General features: G+C 30.4%; 3 protein-coding genes across 32 annotated transcripts in view; 1 reads left to right on the plus strand and 2 right to left on the minus strand.

The window, feature by feature from the left end:
- Rrp45 (exosome complex component Rrp45) overlaps window positions 1-15263 on the minus strand; it is a 350250-nt gene that overhangs the window by 165162 nt on the left and 169825 nt on the right. The window lies entirely within an intron of this gene.
- The window catches only part of LOC145319967 (uncharacterized), a 274659-nt gene that overhangs the window by 153005 nt on the left and 106391 nt on the right, over window positions 1-15263 (minus strand). The window lies entirely within an intron of this gene.
- Window positions 1-15263, plus strand: part of LOC145319964 (ELMO domain-containing protein 2) — a 101701-nt gene that overhangs the window by 36369 nt on the left and 50069 nt on the right. For all 21 annotated transcript variants that reach the window (XR_013880073.1, XR_013880075.1, XR_013880081.1 and 18 more), the window contains exons 4-5: window positions 11646-11723; window positions 12162-12252. Coding sequence is in view for 3 of the 21 variants with exons in the window: in XM_080162373.1 (XP_080018499.1) it covers window positions 11646-11723; window positions 12162-12252 (169 nt within the window). In the remaining 18 variants the exon portion in view is untranslated. The remainder of the gene's footprint in view (window positions 1-11645; window positions 11724-12161; window positions 12253-15263) is intronic.

The raw sequence follows: 15263 nt of genomic DNA on the forward strand, positions 1-15263 counted from the left end.
GTTCCTCCAAAAAGTTTGTGTTTTGCTTTCCCAGTCTTATGACACTCAGTGAAAAAAAGAATGTAAAAGTCAGACATCTAGAAATTTTGAAAATTCTTAAGCTGCTGACACTTTGACAAAATAAATTCAGAATCCTACATATGCTTTCTAGTCATTGTATGGCCTATAAGACTTCTAAAACAATGATCTCCATTTGAGTTAGTCTGTGTTTGTCTCAAAAGAAAGTAGACTGTGGCTGTGAATGTCTATTTTGTCTTTTATGTGTTAGCTTTTATTCTTAGAAATTATGTTTCTGTATGACAATGATTGATGTCATCCTTGATACACCTGGGGAGAAAAGTAGAGAACTATCTCATTCTCATGCATATAACATCATACACTCAAACAGAATATTTTACATACTTATTTTCATACAAGCTCTGTTTTCTGTTTTAATATTAATGGATAAGGTGAAAGAGGTTTTTAAATTTAATCATTGCATTTTAATTTAATATCAAGTTAGTATTTTATTACTTATATACAATAACATTGAATAAAATCAAAATATTGCTTTCTTAATTCATAAAAGCTCTGTTTTCAAGGGGATATAATATTTATGGACAAGACATAAGTGATATTTCAATGAAATAATTTCATATTACATAAATTCAAGACTTTTCATATTTAAATTACAAGTTCAAACAAATACAAAATTATACAAAATAACATTAAATTTTTGACACTGCATGATAGATAACTGTAATAGTTTGATCAAAATTATTTTCTTCTTTGTTCCTTACAAAATTATTATTGTTGTTGTACGTTCTTATAGTTTTATGCTGTAGGGCGTAATATGATATCATATTAAAAGGTCACAAAAAATTTCAAGAAATTCAAGGTTATTTTATTTTCTTCAATACTAGGTATATGTTTTGAACATATGCAATTTTTGCACAACTGTCATTTGCAAATATTGACTGTTATTGTAAGTATAGATATTCCTACTATTTTCCTCTTTAACAATGAAGGAGGCGACTTTGAACTGAAAATTACACTAGTACCTAAAGTTTTGTAAACATGTTATTTTAGGGTCCTTTTTTATTAATTGGTTCCAAACCAGCAGTGTTAAAACATTTTATTTTTTTCCTAAGCAGCGATAATTTTGTTTAGCATCATTTGGGATGTACATATAATTATTTAATAATGTATATAAAGGGAAAGTTCTATGTCTTATTTCCAAATATCACCGTCTAAATCTACAAACACTTCTGCTATCTAATGAATTAAAAATCTTAATCTGAATCAGTTTTTTTATTAGTTAGGTTCTGCAAAGCTTGAATAATAAAGGTACTAAGAAAGAGAGGGAATGTCTGATTGAGCCAATAGGAGAATTGAATCGGTACATACATTTAATTTCATTGGTTGAAATTTTGTACACATCTTATTACGAATGCATGTTTTTTTTCATTTCATACATAGATAAAAGTCAGCTGTAAACAGTATATTTTATTAGTAGAAAGCTTTGCGGAATCAGAATTAAATGCCCAAAAATTTCGTTTAAATTTGAAAGCTTAGTAACGAGGTGGATTCTTAAAAAAAAAGTTAGGCTGGCTACTCGCTGGTGAGGCAAAATTATTTTTGTGAAAAATCCTCTAAAATCGAATAAAAAAATTTACAAAAATTAAATAAAATATTAAAGGGTTATTAACATATGATTTTGTTTAATTTTTGTAGATTTTTAATGTGCTTTTGGATGATTTTTCACAAAAATAATTTTGCCTCACTATCGAGTAGCGCGTCTATAATTTCTTAAGAATCCACATCAGCTTGAGTCGAAAGTAAACAATACTTTTGTCTGCTAGAAATGTTCCTTCTTAGATTTGACGAAAAAAAGGGTTCAGAATATGCTTCTATTCTTCTATTTTCATTGCTTGAATATTATAACTTAGGATACCTTGCTAATTATATGGAAGTAGTCTATTTGGTTATATTAGATAGATTTTCACAACATATAACTGGTTAGAGCTGGATTCTTTGTTTTGTAAAATCTGAAAAGCTTATGTAATCATAACCTTGTATTTAAAGAGATTTGTTTACAAAATAATGAGAAACATTTGCATTTTTGTTAAAAAAAATGCACACAATATTCTCTTTGATCAAAGCATTTTTTCATGAACTTGCAGATTGTGTTTACAAAAAAAGATTTTTATATTCATAATTCTTTACATGGAATTAACTTACAATTTATTTTCGCTGAAATATGTTCTTTCATTGTAAAATATTTCAAATACTTTCTGAACTCAAAATCTTAAAAGGAAAAATTTAAAAGGGAATATCTTCAGAAAGAAAGGAGAAGATAAAAAATTAATTTATAAATACTAGTTAATTAAACACATAGGTTGAGGCAACAAAAATTAAAAGCTTTAACTTTTGTGCTCAAGCTAATTTGATGGCTTTGTCATTTTAAATTAGAGGGGGGGTGAATGCAACCATCTCGTCAGATCGAAATTCGAATTCTAAGTGCCATTTATACATTGATTATGAGATGGTTGCATTTAGTACAAATTGACTCTTTTTAATCTAAAACAAATAATAAAAAAAAAAATTTATCATTATTATTTTTAATAAGTTAAATCTGCTAAATGATCATCGAGCTATTTTTCATGATTTTTGCGCTAGTATCCAAAGTCTTAAAAATCAGCCAAAATAAGATAAGTTGCATTTGTTCTAGTACCATTTGTCCTAGACAAACAGAATAATGAAATTTGATCTATTGTCCGATCCTTAAATCACGAAGTTTGTAATATTCATAAATAAAGTGACTAAACAGTTCCCTTTCTGTCTGTAATAACTTGGAAACATTTATTTTGCAGGATAAATGTTATACAATAACACTGATACTGTAACAGAAATTGTGGCTATTTATCTTGTTTACATAACAATATTTATTTATTTATGCCATCAGATAGACAAGGCTTTTTATTAATACTTTTTAGTTTTTACAAAATAATAAAAGAATTAAAATTAAAGAATAATATAAATTATATGAATAAAATAAGACAACAGTGATCCTTAAATGGATGGGGTAAATTACTACTAATAAAAATCTATCTGCCAAACAATCACTAAAATTTCAATTGCATGCAGTTTTGGCTGTCAAATGTTTTACAGGCAATCCATAGCTGTAATTTCTCCTTATAGCCTTCTTTTTTTATTAATTTTTTAACCATTGTATCCTTGAAATATTTTCATTAATAAGATATTTTCTGCTTTTTCGTCACCAATCTAAGGGGTTTAAATTTAAAAATAGAATGATAAATAAAGTTTAATTTAGCTAAAAACAAAAGCAATATCTCTAATATTTTGAGTATGAAAATTAGGTTAGGTAAGTTAATAGATAAATGAAAAGAAAATAAGCCTACAAAAACATAAACACTAACCTATATTACAAGAGCATTTATTATGATAATATTTTGAAAACTACATGGTAGACATTTAGGGTATAGTCCCTTTCATGTCAACACATTTAAGGGGGTGTTTCGTTGTATTTTCACAGTAGCTTTTCCCCTATTTCTAGCCCCTGCGGGGCAAATTTCCTAACCCTGTGGGGCAATCACCTATCCTAACCTAAAATAACCTATCAAAAGTTACTGTGAAAATACGACAAAACACTCCTTAAGAGGGGTTGCCACTAAAGGGACTATACCCGACATTTATATGATTGAATAGAAAAATAGTTCAGGAATCACTAAAACTTAAACTTTAAATGTTTTTTTGTGGAAGTATCTCTTAATCCATTTTGTTGACAGGTTATAGGAAATCTAATATCAGAACTTCATACATCAACCTCAAGTTAAAACACGGTTGCTGTGTTAAACTTTATTTTTATAAAAAATATTTCTTTTTCAAGTTTATCTTTTTCACATTGTTTACGTTAGTGATTGGCTCTAAAAAGCCAAAATCTAAGTGACCAAGCGAAAAAATATTTAAAAATTTAAGCTGATTTTTTCAAGAGAATAGAGGCAACACATCATAGTAAAGATGACTTTTATATTTATTTTTCTTGTTGGCTATTCCCCATTCCTGCTAATTTGGCATAAGATTCAGGGAGTAAGGGAGGGGACAATGGATCGAATATATTCAATTTTTAAGAGTCTCAGATTTTGGGTACTAGCTTAAAGGGAATGTGCAAGAATTCAGCAGGTTCTGCCTGACTTTGGGTACTAGCGCATCAATACCCTGCTAACTAGCTGAGTTAGTTTTGAATATAGCAGACAGAAAAATTTGTTATTAGATGGCTGGTTTTAACAAATATTTTTCCCAAGAAAATCATTTTATGTATAGAAACTCTACTGTGATATTTATGTATTTAACAATCTAAGAACCTCTTGAATTTAGGTGGCATTTAAAAATATATGAGAAGGGTTGACGAAGTTCTAAACACGATTTTTCTAGTGATTAATTACAGAATATTACTACATTGCAATGTACTGGTAATTTAATTTTCAAGTAAATGATTTTTTTCTTAGAACTAATTTTGTTCTAAATTATATTACCATGATCCCTTTACAATTTTGGTCAAATTTTCTGGATAAATCTGGTTTTCATTGCTTTTCAGCGAAAACTTTTATATTGAATTAATTGCCCATTGTCCCCTCCCTTACTCCCTGCATAAGATTCCTTCTTCCTTTTCTATTTAAGGCAAATCATAAATGGGAACCATGAATGAAAGTCTTCAGACGGTTACTTTATACATTGACTAAATTTACATTTTATATTCATTTTTCTTCCCTCCACTAAAGATAAGCATAAGTTCTATGAATAATATTGTTTTATTTTATTGTATCAAACAAGACAGTTTGTAATTTATAAAATAAATTTTTCAATAAAAAGTAGTTTGCATGATTACTACGTATTCAGTAAATGCCTTTTTTTTTCAAATTTGATATTGTAAAATTGTCCTGTAAGTTTAATTGATGGGCGGTCTCCTTGATCTAACATGTGGACCACAAACAAAATTTATGGGGAAACAATTTTTTTACAGTTCATTTTAGGTTAGGTCTGGTTAAGAGTAGAAAAGCCTCGCAGGGTTAAAGCCCCCCGCGGAGAGTAGAAATATGTTAGGAGGGGTCAAGTTATATATGTATGCGTAGCAACCCTTTAGAGGTCTTTAATCCTATGGAAAAGAAATTTAAGATATTTAAGTTGATTAGAATTTTAAGAATATACATACATAATAAAAATTAAAATTTTAGTTGGTTACAAATACTAAGTATGAAAGTGGTGTGTTTTTTTTGCTTTGTTACAAAAAATTACTATTACTTTAAAACTAACAAAAATAGAAAGTGTATTGTTACGTCATCAATAATATTGTTCAATGTCATATAATCCATTATATAACATGGAAAACAAGAACGATCACTTTCAATTATAGGTAAGCTTGCAAATTAAGCTAGATCATATAAAATTATAAAGATTTAATAGTTTTTCCATTAATACCTATATCTTTATTCGTTTACCATTTCTTAGACTTTTTCTTTTTATAGGCCTTATAGATGCAAATGACTTCTAGTATGTTCGTGCATTTTTGACAGATTAATATGCTTTATGTTTTTGGTACATTCCCTCAAAGTTCGTATTTCACCCCCCCCCCCCCCCCCACCCCTATTATTAAAATAAATGGACAATAATGGAGGATTTTATCCATTGCCTAATCCCTACGGAGATACCTAACCCAGCGGGGCTACCCAGTACCCAAGATTAACCTAATATAAAGCAATAACACAAAAATACTTATTTTAAAATTAGGGGTTAGAGCCTTCTTTTCCTTAATGGTTAATACTATTTTAATTACTTGAAATAAAGCACACGTGAATTAAAAACGTACCTACCATAAACTAGTCTTTGTGACAAGCTACGCTGCGAAATAATAACAATTGAAATAATCCTTTACTAAGCCTTTTATAGCTTTATAATCATTCTTTTCCAATTTTGTATAATTATGCTCTGTATGTAAGTAAGACGTGTCAGGATAAACTATATATTAAAAGTACACTTTTTTACTCTAATATTATGAAAAAATGCTAGCGGCTAGGCCCCTAGAGGCCTCTCAATTGTAGTTTTAAAAAGAAAACGTTTCAGCTTTTGTAGGACGAAAATCAGTAAGTTATACATTGGCGCCGCCTAGAAGGTATTTAGATTTTTTTTTTGTATTTTTTGGCGATTTCTCTTGGGAGGGTGGTGTAACCATTCCTCAAAATATCTAAACCTTCCCAGTACCTACACTGTAAAGGAGATCCATAATGATATCGTTTCAGCACGAAGCAAGATCCTTCAGTACAACTACAGACAGACAAACAGAAATCATGTTACTTTTATATAAGGACAATATAATCGGATGTGATGTGCCCCTAGCATCTAGGGGGCTCTGTATTAAAAGATTTATACATGGGGCAGAAAAAGAGCCTTAAACCATCTGACGGGTTAAATCTAAAATTGAAATAGCCTAAAACCTTCCCTTGGCATATAAGAAGCTTCACTGTAAAGGAGAACCATATCGGTTCTGTGGTTTGCGAGATCCTTCGCTACAGACTAAAAAAGCTTACTACTTTTTATAATAGGATACTAGTGGATGCACCCGAAGTGCAGTAAAATAGCCTTAAAAAATCACGGAAACCACTTAAAGATTCTCAAAAACGGAGGATACAATTGATTCAGTGATTATCGAGATCTTAAGGGACTCACATTAAATACTTTACTGCTTTATTAAGTAAGATTATAAATTTTTTGTGCGTTCTGCAGGTGGTTTTTAATCTTTTAGGAACGTTTAATTTGATACCTTTTCAATTTAGACAAATAGCATTATCTTACCATTAGAAGATTTTTTTTATAATTAATTCTTATTCAATCTGTTAACATTTTTATATACATTTTATATAACATTTCTTGGAATAGATTTTAATAGGGCAATAACCAACTTTTTTTGGTACATAATGTTAAAGATTATGATTTTCCTTTTAATAAGGACAATAATTTGTTCTAGCTTTAGCTGTATAATTCCAGTTCTATTATAGTTATTTATCGCATCATATTATGGACAGCTTTCCGCAGATATTAATTGAAATCTTTTTTGTTAGCCCCGATAGGTTGAAGGCTCGGGCTGAAAAAGACTAGTATTATTATTTAATCTTATCCCTTACGATCCCTGAATTTAGAGTTAGTTAGAGAACGCTTACAGTCAAAGCTGAAATGGTATTGTTTTTATAAAAAAAAGCACTAAAATTAAAATAAATTCATCTTAAAGAAATCTTATTTGCCATTAATATTTCCTAAAATCAAAATCTAGGCGATATAAGCTACCTAACTCATAATCTATTTTATATTTGTCTGTGGATTAACTTTAAGGAAAGAACTTGTTAATTCTTGTAATGCTTGGAATGAAACCCAAATATAGAACAATAAAGAATGTTAGAATGGTAGGATAAAAGAGGGAGGGATAGCTCTTTGGAAGGATATAAGAGGAAGGGGGTAGCGCTTGTCCTGTCTAAAGGGATTAGTTCTCTGCATAATGAGTGTAGAATACAAGAATGAAAAGCATATTATTTTATTTTCTGCCTTTTTAGGCCAAAATTTCTTTTCTTTTTGTTGAAATTTTTTATAAATTACAAATTTTCTACAATAAAGATGATTTTATTATTGAATAAAAAAAAACAATTTCTTCATTTTTAAGTGAGGGAAAATCTTCTGTGTTTCCAGTCATCCCTTGCCATCCCCCTGGGATAATGACAGTGGGTCCCAAGGGAGCTCTTCTCCAGCTAGAATTGTGTATCTTTAATACCTTTTTAACCTTGGCATTAATATACATATTTATATATACTTACTTGCTGGGTTAATATATACTAACGGCTACGCCCCCAGAGAAAGTTTAATTTTTGTTTTGAAAATTAAAAATTGAAGATAGATTTTTTGTGAGGGGGAGGTGGTCGATTTCTCTCTGGAAAATGGTGGTACCCTCCCATGCCCTATCAGAAGTTGTTTTAAAAAGGGGAACCATTTCGGTTCAGCGGTTGGCAAGTTCCTTCGGTACAGGCAGACTTCTTGTTACTGTAATATAAGGATGATGATTTCTGTTTTAAACTCGTATGATAATTGATATATAATTAGTTAATTCGTAGCATATTTATTTGGTTCTATTTGTGAAAAGGCATAATAATAAAAAGTCAACAAATTTTTGTCATATAATTTTGAAAAGTAAATAGTTTTTTTTTATCAAAAGATAAGAATTTTTATCTTTCTAGAATTTTTCTAAATGTACAAACACTTTTGCAGGGTCTTTAAGTAGTTCCCATCCCTCTTTTTGTGTTTTTCCTTTTTATGCATATTCTCTGTCTAAATGCTATACCACTAATGGAAGTAATCGTCCTTGATAAACTTATGTTAATATCAAATCTGGGTTAGATAATATTAGCAATGCACTTTGCAAAAGCTAATATTATCTGATAATTAGGGTGTGTAGAGTTGTTTCATTATAAACAGGGATCTTAAAGGATAAGACAATGGATGATAAACAAAATTACCCCTTTAGAAGATTTTAATTTGGTCCAAAAAAATTACACTATAATTTTGGAACCAACAAAACACAATTCAATAAAATTACCCAGATTTTTATATCTAAATAACAAGATAACGTTATTACATAACTTTAGGTACCAGTGGAATTTACATTCAAATGTCTCATTCCTCCAAGATCTTATGTGAAATAGGATTAAACACTTTTATAAAGTCAAAAATACATAAATAAGAATTTAATATGTAAAAAAAATCGGTGCTTTTTCTTCTAAGGCCCAGAGAGCACAAAAAAGTACTATTAACTTGTTAAATGCTTCGCCACTCATAAATTAAATTAGTCATGTTTATTAGTTAAAGCATAGAAAAGATTATGTAAAATGTTATTTCATCAGAATATTAGAAAAATTATTTCTAATTCTGATACTTTTTATCCTACACATAATGATGTAAATTGACCTATTTATCATATTGGCGATTGATGGATTTATTAGTAATAACAATATAGAACTTTTTTAGATAGATTAGTAAATGTTTTTTGCTGTTGTTTATTTTCATCTATAAACTTTTCAGTTATTACAATCTATACATAAAACTATTGATCCTTTAATATAAAGTATTAAGGTTTTTGTTAGTCCGTTTAGAACTCACGATTGACAATTAATATTTAAGTCTTGGTATGGTTTTAGGCTATTTGTATAACCCCACCGCCCTACTTTGAATGCAGAGCTGTTTGATGCTAAGGGCGCAACCGCTATCAATGTTTGAAGAATAGAAATATAGAGACTATTGTTTTCATTCCTTCTCCATCATTTTCTTGCATAATCGTTCCATAGTTTAAACATGGATAAAAGGATTTTTAAAAACTTAAATAAAAGTAACGGGATGTCTCTATCTCATAGGTCCTAGGAAGTACAATGAATATTTTGGAGGAGTGTACCACGTCCACCACCAACGCAATATAAATCGCCTACAGAAAAAATTAACCCCACCCCCCCCCCCCTCAGCAAATACTATTTTTTACTTTCGGTCAGCGGTTATCGAGATGTACATACAGACAGGCAGAAATACATCTTGTTACTTTTGTAAAAGGGTGAATCATCATTATTATCAGGCCATAATATTTTTCATTGAACAATTTACATATCACTCAATTCTTTTGTTATAATCTGAATGGCAATGCCCAGGCTTGCACAAAATTGTCTGCAAGCAAAGCTATACTTAGGCCAGGGCTCAGCAGCCGACAAACTTAGTAAGAATACGTTAGCCACCGTAGACTGTCCGATTGTTGGACAAAAAGCAGCCAAAATGCTGCCGTAGATAACATTAACAAAACAGTCGTCTTTATTTATATCCTAACAAAGCCAGTCTATTATTCTACCAATTAGCCATAACTTAAAAATCCGCCGCCCTATTTCTGTGTAATACAAAGCTAGCATCATCATAAGTGTTATATGCCAAATATTTGACTGGAGCCAACACCAGCCTTTTATCTTCATCACAAATGCATTTAGACTTATAACTAGCGCTACTGTAAAGAGAGCCACACAGTGCGATCTTTTAAAAAAAATCGGGACATCCAAAAAATTTAAAATCGACTTTTATCTATCCTAGGACTTAATAATGGCTGTAAGTAGACAGCTAGAAAAGAAATTTTTGAAAAAATATTAACTTTTGGCGGATTTATGCCATTTTTAAAAAGGGTAGTGAAAAATTTCTTTTCAGTTTTGATGATTTTCCAGATTTTTTACACAATTTTTTCAAAGCAACAAAAAATACATTTATGTTCAGCTTATGCAAATAATTTTTGATTGAGGTACTTTCAGATACCTGTACCAATTTCTAATTAAAGAAAAATTTAAAAAAAAATATTTTTTGGAGGTGTAAATTGACATTTTGTGAGAAAATTTCACCAAAAATATTAAGATTTTTTAACCCCAAAAAATCAGTTTTCTCCATATTACCCAAAAACGGCCAGGATGCCCCGGGTTTTGCAATAATAATAATAATGTGCAACATGTTTTGTGTATAAAATAGTTTTCACAACCTGGGGCCTCCTGGCCGTTTTTGAGTAATTGAGCATTTTACATTGCATGGTTTGAACAATTTCGTTCTTGTTAATTTCAAATTTTCCTTCGTTAGAGGGGGAAGGAGTCATTTTAGAGCCCAAAGTCATCTCTGCAATATTTTCAAACTTTTTAAGGCGGATCTTTCTTGACTTATGCATCATTTGCCTCTGGCGAACCGTTTCGCCGTTATTTGCCGCCGTTGGCGTGATTTTTAACGATTTTTGCCGTTCTCGCGGTTTTAATTGACATTTAAGGGATAAAGGAGTCGTTAAATAAAGATGACTTATTATTACTTTTATTTTAGCAATTAAATTTGCTAAATTTCATGTGTTCTAAAAAAAATTGTAGTTCTAACTGGTTTTGGCCCAGCAGAAATTCAAATTTGGGGATTAATTATAATTTTGCAAAAACATTATATACACATCAGAGAGAGAGAGAAATATACGTTTGAGAGAGAATATAATTTAAGTAATTATGTTTATATTCTTATACAAACTTTAAATGAAGATAGCTAGACTTAGAATAAAGGTATTAACACAAAATCAAAAGTGTTTTGAAAGATCGCACTGTGAGCCATATTAATCCAGTAATATCTTCTGTTACAAATAGATATACAGCCGACCTTTATTTAAAACTAGCGGGTTTGCCGCCCCTACATGTGTCATGGGGCACTTGAGTAAAAAAGAAAAGTAAAAAGTAAATATTTTGGTTAATTTTTTCCAGGGTGATTTTTCTAAAGAGGGTGGAGGTACCTTCCCAGGATATAAGAGAAGTTACCTGTATAGCGAGAGCCTTTGCTCCACACAGACAGGCTCGCAGACATCCTGCTTCTTTTATAAGATAATAATAGGGTTTTCGGCTGACGATGCATTTTTACTGGTGTACTTATTTTGTCGCAGTCACATAATAGGAGAGAATCAGAAATAGAAACCTTTGTTTCTTTCAACTCTTAACTATATTCTCGTATACTGCTATAGTACTTTAAAGGAAAGCACCAAAATACCTTGCTCATAATAAATATTTTGTATTTAGGTTCATAACTTCACTGTCGGCATGTTTCAAGCAGATTATCAGCTATAAGAAGCTTGTTCTAGAAGTTGAGGCGTTGAGGTCAGTATTATAACATCAGGGAGGATGAGGGGACAATAGACTGCAAATTATATGGTCTCCAAAGTTTTATACACACTTTCTCTTATTTGTTGTCTAAAAACGCTGAGTACATTTTGTTACTTCCTATTGGATGCTTTAAAAATAACCAGTGTCCAAAGTAATTTTGTCAAATATAATGGACAGAAGGATTTGTTTAGTAACATTGTTAGAGATTCTCGCATACCCGGATAAAACGTTCTTTGCAGCTGGGTGATTTAACGACCCGCCCCCCCCCCCCCCCCCATCCTTCCCTGACCATAGATGTAAAGATCAATATCTAAGTACCATATTAGAAACCTAAAATTAGCGACTAAAAACATCCCCTGTCCACGTATTATACATCTATTGTTGTCTTTCAAAGGCTTTGCTTGTTTTGAACGTAATCATGATTGTATTTAGAACAACGCCGTATAATAAGGACAAGCTGGAGCATGAGGTGCAACTTCTGGAGCTCTGGAGGCTGCTACAGCCAGACAGAGATCTAGAAAAGGCAGGACCATTTATCATCACACATGCGATATAATTAATTTTTTTCAAAATAGATTACATGACTGTTACTTTCTTTCTTAAAAAGTAATAGTCAAATATTTCCCAAAAATGAATTAGAATAACTTCGGGAAGGATGGGATATTGGACTTTAGATTAAACTGGTACCTTACAACCCTAAAAACTATGGAAACTTATATTGAATTGTAATTGGTTGTTTACAAACTAATATTGTCTAAAATTTTCAAGTAATAATTACACTACACAAGGAGTTATTTTGTTTATCATCACTGAACAAGTATTTAAATTTTGCACACTAAATTTTAAAGTTCATTCAACTTTTTTTGTAAAGTTATAAGAAATAAGAACTCCACTCTAGAAATTTAAAAAATCTAAAATCTACCAAAGTTTGTATTTGATCATCAAAAAAACTGTAGATTAGATATTAATTATACCAAGAGCCCTTGAGCTAGAGAAGCTTAGTTTGCATTTCATTAAGCTTTCTTAGAAAATCAGGAATATAGAGATTTATTTAGAATTTAAAAACCAATTTTAAATGAGATTACTAGACTAATTAAAATTATTTATTTATTTTTACTGTTCTGTATGATTCTTTCCCAGTATTTACTCATTGGGTGTACAAGACTCTCACTGTATTTGAATTTTTGGCGGTTTCCCTCTAATTGCCTTGTTGAGCACAGTAATCACCCTCCCTTTTTTAATAATATGAGGGGAGGGGCGTTAGGTTTTTTTTCGTTTTTTATACTCGGTCAGGTTAGTTATTGGTTACTGGGTAGCCCCCGCAAGGTTAGACCCTCCCACCCCTTATTTTCAATTTATTTCTTAAAAAGGGATGAGGTGTTTGTGCTTAATAGATACTCTGGGGAAATACTCAAATTTCTGTAACCATTCTATAACCATCCATGCAGTTTACCCAAGTATATGTAAGAATTACCCAACCTAATATGTCCATTAATAAGTTGTTTTGTTCAGCATCTGTGACAAACTGCAAGCATTAGATGGATCCTCATTGCTCAACCAAAGATATTTAAAGTGCATTACTGTTATTTAACAGTATCATTTCTGCTAAGTTTCCCAAATACTCTACTGTGATAGACCCAAGATAAATAACCTTAGAAATTATCTAAACTTTGCACAACAATTTTAATGTGTGGTAATTCTTTATTTTGTGCACTGTACATCTTGTAATACCAAGTGTAATATCATTATCAAAAGTTAAGAAACATAAGAACTTAATATGTAGGTGGAAAATTTCTGTTAGTGTTAAGTTGTTCTTTTACTATAAATTGACACAAACCCTATTATCATGTTTATATTATGTAATTAAGTTTAAGACTGTACATACATTAAAATGATATTTTTTAATTTTGAAAAGGGTTGGCCCTAACTTAAATTCTGGGGATTATGCAATCTATGTCATAAAGGCTTTTTAAAGAAAGACTGAATCTTTCAATATTATAGGTAATGCATTGGAGTCATAGTGAAAAGATATTTTAACCAAATGATAAATATTAATTTATAATGAACAACATATTTTTTAAATATGATAAAACTTAAGTTAAAATGTATTTAAACTGTTAAGTTTTGTAAGCTCCTATTCTTGTTGAGTGCAACTCATGAGGATTAGGAGATCTAAGAGCTTTTAATCAAGGCATACAACAACGTATAGGAGTCAGGGATAAAGGGATAATGTTATTAGTATAAAAATAACAGTGATACTGAATGATCAAGAAACTGGACTTAAAATAAAATATATAAACAAAATGCATATAATCAGAACATAATGCAGGCTTTATTATGAAGAGCATTATTCATTACATTGACTTAATGTTTGTTTTGAAACCTGAAGTTATATGATTGTCAAGTTAAGGGTGACAATAATGAGTTCTCATGAGAAAGAAGGTCAACTTATAATGGTATATGACAACTAACTATTACTAATGGCTGTAACAGAGTAGAGTATCTTACTTTACCACATGATCTCTAGGTTTAAACTCTAAGAATCCATGAATAACTTTTCTTTTTAATATTTACATTTCTTTCATCTCTGCTAGTAATAGGAGCAATTTTTTTCTGCACTATTCTATTATTGCAGGTTATTTGATTTTCCTTTTCTGTTATAGTTGAAACTTTCAGGCTTATTTACTATTGTTATATAATCAGATGGAATCCTTTGTTTGGATATTTAGAAAATACTGAAATTCTGTATTTGTACCTTTAATTCTTCCATTGCACAATCTATTGACCTTCCAGTTTTTACCTGAAAGGAAGTGAGATTGAAGAGTGTGGATTTGTTTGGAAAACAATGCAGAAACTTGTGCGCAATTAATGGAGAGAGCCAGAAGAAATCCTCATTAGTTTTTATCCTTTTTCTGGATGAATTAGCCAGGTTTTTCTATTAAGAAACTTTACCCTGCATTGCAAAGTACCCTTGCAAATGTTGCCTAATTGAGTCAAAACGTTTATGATTTATTTAGTTTACAATTAGATTAAGTATATATATATTTTAATTAAGATATTTCTAATGTCAAAAACCAAGGAAAATTTTTAGGCTAGAAATATTAAAAGAATTTTAAGGGGCTAATTTTTAAAATTAAAAAATTGTAAAAAAGTAGAAGGGCAGTACATTAACCATAAGAAACTCAAAGTTTTATGCTATGTTCCTGAAAGAGAATGCCTATTATATTGTGTTTTTTAAAGTATATAAAATGTACATATTGTATAACATAATTTTATACCTGGATCTCACACAATAATGCTCTAACCATTTAGATAATGTAAGTATTCCCAAATAGGATTACTTTTCCTTATTATATCAACATTGTGCCTGCACTGTGTTGTAGTAGTACAGTGTACACATATCCTTCAATTATGTTAACATCCATGCCTAAATCTTTTATGATAGCTATTAAATCTTATGTAAGAGAGAATATGAGGAATGAGATGGAAAACCTTGGATCAATTAAGGTTGTACCAAACTATCTTTCTGGAATA

The sequence above is a fragment of the Acartia tonsa genome, chromosome 5 (assembly GCF_053477335.1).
Source record: "Acartia tonsa isolate MP-2025a chromosome 5, ASM5347733v1, whole genome shotgun sequence".
Taxonomy (NCBI): Eukaryota; Metazoa; Arthropoda; class Copepoda; order Calanoida; family Acartiidae; genus Acartia; species Acartia tonsa.